This window comes from Drosophila tropicalis, unplaced genomic scaffold (genome assembly GCF_018151085.1).
Source record: "Drosophila tropicalis isolate 14030-0801.00 unplaced genomic scaffold, ASM1815108v1 contig_593, whole genome shotgun sequence".
In the NCBI taxonomy this organism is placed as follows: domain Eukaryota; kingdom Metazoa; phylum Arthropoda; class Insecta; order Diptera; family Drosophilidae; genus Drosophila; species Drosophila tropicalis.
This window is the reverse complement of record NW_027173070.1, coordinates 2,946,681-2,957,790: the sequence shown is the minus strand read 5'-3', so window position 1 is coordinate 2,957,790 and position 11,110 is coordinate 2,946,681. Positions and strand designations below refer to the sequence as shown.

The 11,110-nt window shown below is 41.3% G+C and overlaps 4 protein-coding genes across 4 annotated transcripts; 2 read left to right on the top strand and 2 right to left on the bottom strand.

Moving 5' to 3' along the window:
- The first annotated feature begins 43 nt into the window (after positions 1-43).
- kappaB-Ras (NFKB inhibitor interacting Ras like 1) lies at positions 44-1,064 on the top strand. Its single transcript, XM_068290330.1, has 2 exons — positions 44-214; positions 272-1,064. The coding sequence occupies exons 1-2, from the start codon at positions 95-97 to the stop codon at positions 776-778; spliced, it is 627 nt and encodes a 208-aa protein (XP_068146431.1). The 5' UTR covers positions 44-94; the 3' UTR covers positions 779-1,064.
- A 639-nt stretch (positions 1,065-1,703) lies between these two features.
- sPLA2 (secretory Phospholipase A2) lies at positions 1,704-2,413 on the bottom strand. Its single transcript, XM_068290331.1, has 2 exons — positions 2,070-2,413; positions 1,704-2,011 (listed from the first exon to the last, which is right to left on the bottom strand). The coding sequence occupies exons 1-2, from the start codon at positions 2,381-2,383 to the stop codon at positions 1,753-1,755; spliced, it is 573 nt and encodes a 190-aa protein (XP_068146432.1). The 5' UTR covers positions 2,384-2,413; the 3' UTR covers positions 1,704-1,752.
- Positions 2,414-2,472: 59 nt separating this feature from the next.
- On the bottom strand, positions 2,473-4,681 carry LOC137576976 (nucleolar protein 9). Its single transcript, XM_068290329.1, has 2 exons — positions 4,389-4,681; positions 2,473-4,327 (listed from the first exon to the last, which is right to left on the bottom strand). The coding sequence occupies exons 1-2, from the start codon at positions 4,576-4,578 to the stop codon at positions 2,532-2,534; spliced, it is 1,986 nt and encodes a 661-aa protein (XP_068146430.1). The 5' UTR covers positions 4,579-4,681; the 3' UTR covers positions 2,473-2,531.
- An 83-nt stretch (positions 4,682-4,764) lies between these two features.
- On the top strand, positions 4,765-9,602 carry Cap-D2 (CAP-D2 condensin subunit). The gene is made up of 5 exons (XM_068290737.1): positions 4,765-5,100; positions 5,201-5,672; positions 5,731-6,629; positions 6,686-6,915; positions 6,976-9,602. The coding sequence occupies exons 1-5, from the start codon at positions 4,974-4,976 to the stop codon at positions 9,496-9,498; spliced, it is 4,251 nt and encodes a 1,416-aa protein (XP_068146838.1). The 5' UTR covers positions 4,765-4,973; the 3' UTR covers positions 9,499-9,602.
- The last annotated feature ends 1,508 nt before the right edge of the window (positions 9,603-11,110 follow it).

Genomic DNA, 11,110 nt, shown 5'->3' with positions numbered 1-11,110 from the left:
ATTTACAACTAGATGGCAACTACCGGAGAAAGTGTTTATTTATATTTATTTTCCACTCGCTGTTTTTGGTTCTGAATCACAGTACTGCAGAAAAATGCTAAATGCAAAACTTGGAAAAGTAGGAAAAGTTCTTGTCTGCGGAATGAAGGGCGTTGGCAAGACTGCTATTATCGAACAATTGCTAGGATTCAATTGGAAAGACTCCACAATTGGGGTGAGTGGAAAAGGTTTCATTCTGATCGAAAGCTAATGGACTTAACTCCATCCTTAGGAATTGCATCCCACAATTGAGGATATTTATGTAGCTAGTGTGGACACGGGGCGTGGAGCTCGAGAAACTCTGCGGATCTATGACACGGCCGGTTTGCAAGGCGAACAGGCACTTCCCCGTCATTACCTTCAGTTTCCCGATGCCTTTGTCCTTGTCTATGATCCCACCGATCCACGCAGTTTGGATATGTTGGCTGACATAAAGACCGACATTGATAAGCACAAAGAGAAAAAGGAAATCCCTGTGATTGTCTTAGCCAATGTGAGAGCTCGCAATATAAAAGATTCCTCACCAGCTACACCCAATCAAGTGGAAGTTATAATGGATCGGGCAAACACTTGGTGTCAACGTGAACGTATCAAACACTATACAGTGAACGCCATGGAGCGACCATCATTATATGAACCATTTACCGCCTTATGTGCACGTCTACATCCTCCTCCGACGAAGAGCACTTTCCCACAACTCCGCCAAGTCATGCAGAATCGCCAAAAGAGCGAAGCGTAGTAAATGGAATCTCCAAAATTTAATTTAAACCCCAATCCTTAATATTAAGAGCTGACTTACAAAGTATTTACTAACGACTACTACTACTAATTGAAGGTAATTATTTATATACCATAGAATTAATCACTTGCCTTTGTATTATCAAATATTTGTTGTTGTTCTGTGCAAAAGTACTTATACCAAGAGCGTGACTACGCCACTGTTTTGTATTTATTATATACATATATTACTATATACTTCTGTCTAGTATAGCTTACGAGTAAATTTCTTTATTTCTAATCGGAAAGCCAAGCCTATCTTGAATCAGTTGCTTAGACGCCCTTGTACAAAATGTTAGCATTGAAATTTATTATTCTAATAAGCTCTTTAAGCCTCGCCTGGGGTGCGGGAATAACAGTGCCTGGTACTAATTGGTGTGGCCCCGGTAATATAGCTAGAAATTATAATGATCTTGGCTCACATGTGGATCTGGACAAATGTTGCCGTGCACATGACACTTGCAAGGAGAAAATATCACCACAGGACTCGGGCTATGGCCTAAACAATTATGGACTATTTCCCATGTAAGGACGAATAATACCAAGAATGATTTCTATAATTTTGTTGCCCCCTTCAGCTTCTCCTGTGCCTGTGAGGCGGCATTTCGCAAGTGTTTAACCTCCTTGCACAGCACCGAATCCGCTGCCTTGGGTCGCATATATTTTGGAACCACTGAGAGTTGTTTTGACTATGGACATCCCATAGTGGAATGCTTGGAAAAGCAATGGGACATAAGTTTCCAGAAACGTTGCCTCTCATATAGAGTGGATGAGACCAAGCCGAAGGTCTGGCAATTAAATGACTTGGCTTTTTATACATACGTCAGCGAGAGCAATGAGCAGTAAGAGAGGCTCAATCCGTCAATTAAAAGATAAGCTATATAAACTTTGTACATTTGAAATTTCACAATATTTTATTTACAATTCCTCTTCTCGTCATCCCTTTATTGCCTGTTTGCTATAGAATGGCATATCGAAGAATTGCCAAATCTTGGGCAAGGATTTGTTTACATTATAGCGTATACAACGTTTGCGCAAGGTTCCATTTTGATATTCCTTACATCCTGTGGTGGGATATCCTTGGGCAAAACATTTACTCCTAGTTCCATAATAAATGCGTCCCAGAGTATTCGATGTCAGAGTATCCACAGCCTGCAGGCAATTGATAAACTCCTGCTCACACTTGCATTTCAGTCTGAGAGATAAGAGAGTCACTAAAAGGACATTTTTGGAAAAATCAATATTTCACTTACATGGGAAACCAATCCGTATTGGTTGGCAGGCCATGTAGGGAGCTTCGTGATTCCATAATCTCATCGCAATGATCGTGAGCACGACAACATTTATCCGTGCCACTTTCAGTGCCCAAATCATCATAATTGGCTGCTGTATTACCGGGACCACACCATTTGGTGCCAGGAGCAGTGATTCCCGTGTGAGGGACTGGCGGCAGGGCCTGATTGTAAATGTCCTCATCCTCAAAGATCGCATCATCGCCGAAGCCGGAGGCAAAAGCCCAAACAAAAGCGATGGTAATAACAAAGCAACGCAATAGCCACATGTTCATTCGATGGGCAGATCAGAACTAAATTGATTTGTGTTGAGCTGACACAGCTGATAAGTCAAAATAATGAAAAGCAGTGACATCGCCTAAAGGGGGGTTAATAAATATCTGCTTCAGGTAAGGTCTTATCAGTTTCTTTTTATTTGTGAGTCTAACTTATGATATCCTTAAACAATTCAGCAGCTGATGGTGCCGATCTTTTCTTTGACCCATTTGCTAGCTGATCCGTATTCTTTAGTTTCTCCAGACTTGCTTGCCATTGACTGGGTGACAGTTTGTAGGTCTCCAGACGATATTTTGTGTAGATGAGACGTCCGAATGGGGAACCCTTTAACATGTTTGCCTTAGCACATAACTCCTTGGCCAGACGAACCTTTTGTGCTTCTTGTGAGGCTTTAAAGCACTCGTCTAGTACTCGTGAGCCATGTCGGGTAATAGCCAAATCCACATAGAAACCTTCTAACTGGCGTATAAGACGTTCTCGAGACTTCTCACCAATGAATTTACTCTGCATGAATGCATCGACAATGTGTGAACCATTTGGTGTATTGACGATCTGAGTCAATTGGGTAGCAGGTAAATCCAAAATACAATTTACCAAGAAAATGGGTTTATTGAACTGCAATATATGTTGGGTTATCAGAGAACCATGCAGGTGAACGAATGCAGACTCATCTTTGCTTGCAATCTCTAATGGTTTGAGTTTGATGAGACACTGGAAAAACATTTTTGATTTCTCCTTATCACCCTGGACATGAAGAGCCGATTGAAGAGAAGATATCATCTGCGCCTGCTTGGTACCGAGGCGCAAGCAGGCAGCACTTAAAGAGGAGACTACTCCAGTGTAGCCCATTTTGAGAAGAGCCTCGATTTCCGGTTGGAGCTCTGTGAAAATGGACTCTAAGTCTGGTACTTCTTTTATGTGTTGCAGCATACGCTGGACGGCGAAATTTGTTTGTTGCTGTTTAGCCAAATAGGCAATACGACTATGGAAGAGCATGGCATAGATTTGGGTTAACAGTTTGGCGCCGGCTACATTAATCAATGATTCCAGCAGGACAATAGAGCTAGCATAATTAAAGACCTTGGGTAATGTGGGTGGAGGTGTTGCATTTGTATCCTCGTTTTTCTTCTCTTCATCATCTTCATCTTTAATTTCAATTTTTTCCTCTTCCTCCTCCTCCTCTCCTTCGCCATTTTTCTTTTTATCCTCGTCGGTCTCTGGTTTTAGCATACTTTGCATTAAGATTTTCTTGCCGAAATGCTTCAACATGGTTTTATCTATAACACTCAAGGCTAAGCAGATTACTCCAATTAAGGCCGAAGAGTGCTCTTTGTAGGGGAACTCTTCAAAATGTGGCCACAGTTCCAAACGTTGTGGAAACTCCTTCATTACTTCCGACCAATCCTCGGGCACTTGATACATACGACGGTGCTTGGCAATTTCAGTGCCTCCCTTTTCGAATGCTATTTTGGGCACATGTATTCCCACCAGGCACAAGATAGCAGTTCTCATTATGTGACTGGCACAAGCATCCCATACAAAATCCTCCAAATTGTTCAACAGGAATTTCGCTATTCTCAATACAAATTGGCGACAATTCTCAACATGTTCTTTAGAAAACTCCGTGTCCAAGTTATAAGCTTCTTCCACTTCAGCTGCATCGGGTTTCGGACGTTTACTAGTAGGAGGCTCTTGCCCACTTAGTTTATTTTTACCTACACCACGTAGGAAAGCAATTTCCACCATTTTTTGCAGCACATGAGAGGCAAAACGATCCGAACACATGGGACGAAGATTGTCACCAAATTTTTGGAAATAACGCTCCAGATGAACATCATCTACAAATCCTATAAGAGATTCCAAAGCCTTGGACACTATTTGATTTGAAGATAAGTGAATTTCCTGATCCTTGGTTTGATCAAACACATTGTTGGCCATATTGACTGGGAAACAAAATTAGCTATCAATAAAATTCACATGCTACTTCGCTGCACTGATACTCACCACGTTCCTCCACATCGTCGAGTCCGGCCTTCATGGCGTCCAAAATGTTGATAAAATAGTTAAATTGCCCATCGTCTATGTGCGTGCCTCGGCCAAAGATTCCCTGTTTGGCAAATCCTTTTGCATTACGCATAAAACGATTGCCCTTCTTCTTAGGTCGCTTGCGCTTGTTATTACCGTCCGCTGGCATTTTGATTTATTCAACTTTTTAAATTACAATTAAAAAACGTGCGCTCAAAACATGCTACAAGTATCAGCTGTTAGGTGTGTTAGAGATGTGCAAATTTAAAAATTGGGAGCGATAAGAAAATCTTGTCACAAACTAAATACACTTAAATTTAATGGAATTCATTTCAAAACTATAACAAATAAGCAAAAAGTATTGAAATTATATTTTAAAATGATTATAATGAGTAATTATTCAAAAAAAAATATTCGATCGTGAATAATATAACATTTCAGAGTTGCCACCGTGACTTTGAAAAGTTATCGATCGAAGGCAATTTGCGCATTGTCCAACACTCGTATTATCAAGCGACGCTTCTTTTCCATGAAAATTAAAAGATTCAATTTACCCCAATTAAAATGGATCAAACTCGAGATTTTCAGTTTATTTTACCGCTGAGCTCCAATGATTTGCTTAACTCCCGTGGCGATCAGTATTATGTGCAGCAAATCTACTCGGCTAATGAAATACCACAGAAATTACTATGTAAGTTGGAATGGAATTTCCCGCCGTTTATTTTGAAAATTGTAGTAAGTTTTGTAAATTAATTTCCAATATCAAACTCTTTCTTTCCCATTTTATGCAGTATGTAAGCAAAAAGTTCATCAGCGGGATCCTTTCTACATATTCGAACATTTCGACACCTACTACTCCATAATTGAGTCAAATGCCAATGATGCGGCGGCCATCCAAAATCTGATGCGGGGTTTTGATCTTCTCTATCTCACAGTAGATAGATTGGGTGAGAAATTGTCCCCCTTGCTGGCCACGACCGAGCCTCCCTCAGCCCAAGAACGTGGACAGTATTTGAATCTAACAAAAATGACAATTTACTTGATGGTAAACACAGTAAAGCGGATTGATAAGGTGGTACATCAAGCACTGAAGGATCAGCAAATGAATCAGCAAAAGAAGCGTGGCAAACAGTCCGATACCCTCGAAAAGTATCCCGATTGGGATGTGAAGCGTGGCAAGTTTTTGGTGCAATTGTATAATATACTGCAATGCCCATTGGAAATGCTTTGGAGTCCACCTGTAGCGGAGGAAAGCTTTGTAACGTAAGTTGTAAGAAACAGCAAAGTGATAATAAGTAACCAGTTTTCTCTTTTTTTGTAGAATGCTCTGCGACATCTGCTATCGCACTTTGGAGGTGGTTACTCCACGAGCCGATAATCGTCATGTCATTGACACGGTATTTCAAATCTTTGGAACAGCCATCAAACGTTACAATCATGCCATGACCTTTCCAGTCCGCATCCTGCAAATACTGCGTAGCACTGAACATGCTTCAGCAGGAGTGGCCAATGGAATTCTTCTGCTGCACGAGGAATTTGGCATTTCCACTGTCTTTGCCATTCTCGTCAAGAATATTGTAGATGCCCTCAAATTGGACTCTTCGGATTCAGCTGTATCGAAGAACTTCTCCAATTTTCTAACAGATTTTGCCAACATATCCCCAAAGCTAATGATACCACATCTCTCCAAGCTGGGTGATGAGTTCCTTGACTGTGAATCTCATATGCTGCGTAATTGCGTCCTCCAAATTATGGCTGATGCCGTATTGGGAGAACTAACCTCCGAGGATTTGGATGACGAGATGAAGGAGGCGCGCAATGAGTTCCTAGATAATTTGTTGGCCCATGTCAATGATATATCGGCTCATGTAAGGGCTAAGGTATTGCATTTATGGCATCATCTAAAAGAACAGCACGCCATACCACTTAGTTTTCAAGTCAAGGTGCTAACCGAGGCCGTGTGCCGGCTGGAAGATAAGAGTTCGATAGTGCGCAAAGCATCCATACAGTTAATTAAGGCATTTCTCGAAAACAATCCATATTCGGGTAATCTCACTCTGGAAGAATTGATCAAGAAGCATGAGAAGGAAGTAGAAGTTATGGAGAAATTGGGCGAAGAATTGGACGCGGAACGTCAAGCGACTGAGAAACTGAATAATGACTTTGAAACGACCATTGCCCCTTTGTTATTGCCCATCATAGAGGAGAATCTAAGGGAATGTAAGTAAATATCCAGCATATGGACGATCATATTCTAATACATTTTTTTTTTTTAGTTCCCACAATGACATTTGACAAGGATGAAGAGTATGAAGCTTTGGTGGGTAAGATTTTACCTCTGCTAAGGGAGGAAAACTACAAAGATGCCTTTGTCCTAGTGCGCAAAGCAGACTTTGTTAACGATCAGCAGAATCTTAGTGAAATGCTTCAGCCGGAAGAGCGCTGTGTCTACTTTTTGGCACTTTGTAAGACGTTTCTTTCACTAGCAATAGGACCAAAGGATAGTGTAAGTTTTAAACTTTCCTTCTAATTAAGGCTCTCCAAGTTAATTTTGATTCAATTACAGACTGAGGAGATGCAAAAGCAAATCAAAACGGTGGAATTCCTCAAGGATAGCATTGATTTTGCAAATGTGGTTACTCAGGCCATGCCAAAGATTCATGAAATGTTGCTCTCGAAGACCAATACAGATGTCTTTGAGGCAGTTGATCTCTTTACGACAGGCTATCAGTTTGCTATACGTGGCACAGAGACGGGAATGCAGCGTGCTTTGCATTTGGTGTGGTCCTCGGATAAGGAGAAAAAAGACGCCTGCTCAAATGCCTATCGCAAGATACTTTTTACCACCGATCTCACAAATCGACCACATGCCATTAAAGTGGTACAAAACCTATCGAAATTTCTGGGTGAAGTGGAATATGGACATTATACGGCAATGGAGCAACTAATGGCTGAGTGGGTGGAATCAGAAGATATCGATGCTTTGATTATACAAGTTCTTTTCGAAAGATTTACCATGAAGTTGGAGGGCACTACGCCGAATGAGTCGCGTTTGGCCTTGCAGTTGCTTATCATGGCCTCGCAGGCCAAGTCATCTATAGTTTCGGCCAATCGTCAGCTAATCGAAGACATTTGCATTGGCGAACGGGTGAGAAGGGATCCGCGCATATTTAGCGGTTGCCTGCAGTTGCTGGTCAACTCTATAGACGCCAATAATAATGCCAAATTCTACAAACGTCATGCCACTGATGCGGAATTTGTTAAACAAATAACGAAATTGTTTTTCAATTTCTTTTTCTATTCGAAACTAAGCGATTTCGATGGTTTGGCTATGAGTGTCCTGGAGTATTTTTATCGCATGTGCCAGGCACCAGATGAGTTGGCCCAAAATGTAATTGTAGAGCTAATAAGACGATTCAATGCCCAATGGCTAATGACAAAGGATGATCTCAAGCAAATGGACACGGAGGAAGACAATCAAGCAGTGGACGAGCCTCGTTTGACCCAGGCTACAGATATACCCTATTCTCAGACACTGCCCCCGCAAACTCAAAGTCAGACCCTTATGCCAGGAGAACCGTCGCAAATACCAGTCTATTTGGTTTCTCGTTTCATTTTCTGTATTGGCTATATGACCATTAAGGAAATGATATTCCTCGACATGGATGTCTATAATAACTTGAAATATCGCGAAGAACTCACTGCTTTGGAGGAGAAGAAGAACAAGAAAGATGCCGTCAATGCCCTGCGGCGACAGACCATGAATGTTTCGGCCATGGAGGTGAGAAAGCGTCTATCTGGCGTAGCTGCTGAACCGCAACAGGAACCCGATGATGATCTGGTGGGGGCTACGGCCGAGGATAATATTGCCGAGGAAATTCATGCCATATGCGAAGATATGCTTTTATATGAGCCAATTGCTCTGCTCTCCCGCCTCTATCCCATTATCATAGACATTTGCAAGCGGCCGGGCGAATATCGCAATCAGCAATTACAACAAGCGGCCACCCTGACGCTGGCCAGGCTTATGACTGTCTCCTCCAAGTTCTGTGAGACGAACATGTCATTCCTGATGAATATTCTCAATCTAACTAAGAATATCAAAATCAAATGCAATACCGTGGTGGGTCTATCGGATCTAACATTCCGTTTTCCCAACATCATTGAACCCTGGACGGGTCACTTGTATTCCCAGCTGCATGAGGAGAATACAGAACTTCGGTTGACTGCGGTTAAAATGCTGTCCCATTTGATTCTCCACGAAATGATACGCGTGAAGGGACAAATTGCTGATATGGCTATGTGCATTGTCGATGAGAACGATGAGATTAGGAATATTACCAAACAATTCTTTAAGGAGATAGCCAATAAGTCGAATATTTTATATAATGTTCTGCCCGATATTATTTCCAAATTGGGTGATATTAATCTGAATTTGGAAGAGGATAAATATCGCACGATAATGCGATATATCCTGGGACTGATACAAAAGGATCGTCAAATTGAAACTCTGGTAGAAAAACTCTGTCTACGTTTCCCCCTCACGCGGGCAGAGCGACAATGGCGCGATATTGCCTTCTGTCTGAGTTTGCTCAGCTACAATGATCGTTCCATCAAGAAACTAATCGATAATGTTCAGCACTTCCGTGACAAGGTTCAGGTGGATGAAGTCTATCAATCGTTTAAACTAATCATCAGCAATACTTCTAAATTGGCTAAGCCAGAACTGAAAGCGGTGGTCACAGAATTCGAGACACGTCTCAATGAGTGTCTCCAAGTCCAAGATGGTAACCAACCGGCAACACAAACAGATGAAACGCGTCTAGGAGCAACGAGTAGGCCCAAACCCAATACCAAGAGTAAAAACCAAAGGGGACGAACACCAGCTAAAAAAGCCCCGCAGCGTCGTGGTCGTAATGCACAGCCGGATAGCGATGAAGAATCCTCGGAGAGTAGTGACGAAGCTGCCGCGTCTAGATCTCGCCGTGCCCCGGCCAAATCGAAGAAGCAGCAAGCATCTTCATCTGACGAGGAATCCGATGATGAACCACCAGCAACACAAAATCGTAGTGCACGCAGAAAACGTTGAAGATCTTTTAGTTTTAAACTTGTCTATTTAATTTTTGTAATGTCTTTTTTAAATGAATAAATTTAGTTTTTAATCTTTATAAGTAGAAACCAAAAAACTCGAAATGCCGTTTGTGTTTGTAAATTTTTAAGAGTGTTTAGCATTTTTTTTTTCTCAAAAAATCTTTTGGAATAGTCAAAATTGATTATTTTGGAGTTTTACATGTGTTTTCTACTGTTCTGAGCATTATAAATGATATTTTATGTAACTCGGGCAAGGACTTTAAAGAAGCCAGGAAGAATTTTACAAGCTATTTCACAGGACGGAAGTCATTTAGTAATTTTTAAAATATTGATTGAAATATCTTTAGTTCTAATGAAGTTATATAAATTGAGAACTTGGAATGATGCTCCTTTTTTAAATCTTTGATTTAATAAGTGTGTTGCCTACTTATAGGCTGCAAAGTAGTGATTGAACCAAACTGAGTAACACTTAAGTATAGATATAGTTTTAAGGCTTACAAATATATTAACCATTCCTATCAGCCATTGGAAGCTAGTCCATAATGTCATCGGTAGGTCTAACAATTTAGTAGGAAGAGAGGATAAAACAGAATATAATAGAATTTGTTCTTGACATTTCTTTCTCTTCTCTTCGATTTTCTCTCACCTTTCACCATTGTCAAGTTATTTAAGCCGCTCTTTTGTGACATTTTGACAGATTTCCTTTATGTGCAAAATGTTCTATTATTATGTTTTAACATCCTTTAATTGTAATCCCCCTTTTATATGCCAATTCCTAGAAGAACAGACGAAAACTCAAGGTAGACCTTGAAAAGGGGGCTGTTGCTTTTGTCTACTACTTGAGAGGATTGCCTTATTGGAATTGAAGGCGTATTGACATGGTTTTCAATGAACAGATTTGCCGTTTTTTGCTCTATGTAACAAACTGCTTGTTTCATTACTTTCCCACACAATTATGTGAACTTAAATTGTACACTTTAAGGTCCTTAATTAAATTATCAGTAAATCTGCCGCAAGATAAAAAGAAGTCAAAATATTTTGTAACCAGATATCAAGCATCAATCTCAATCAAAGACCGAGTCACAGGTCCCAGACACGTGTGTGTCAGTGTGTGTGTGTGTGTGTGTGTGTTGGCTGCCAGGGGAAACGATGACTTAATGGAGTGGGTAGGTGGGTGGGTGGATGAGCGGTTGAGTAAGGGTGGCGATGCAAAGACGTCTGCAATATGTAACTTCAGTATCAATAAACAAATCATCACACAGAGAGAAAGAGAGCCATGTCAGCCAGTCAAACGACAGCATCCACCCTCTGGCCATGTCTCTGAGAAGGTTGCCAAGCACCGCCTCCGTTGCCAAGTTGGCATTAAACCTAAAAAAATACACATTAACATGCTCATTACATGAGACGCGACGCGACGCCACATGGACGACGATGCACGCACGCGCCCAGCAGACGTCGAACATCGGCAGCAGGATTGAGCACAGTAGGCCGACAAGGAGGAGGAGGAGGATGACGAGGAGTGCGACCCATTAGCATTAGCTGGCTTACCTGTCGCCGCGGATTAGTGTAAAGTCTTCGTCTCATTGTTGTGGTCAGTTGGTTGGGTAATG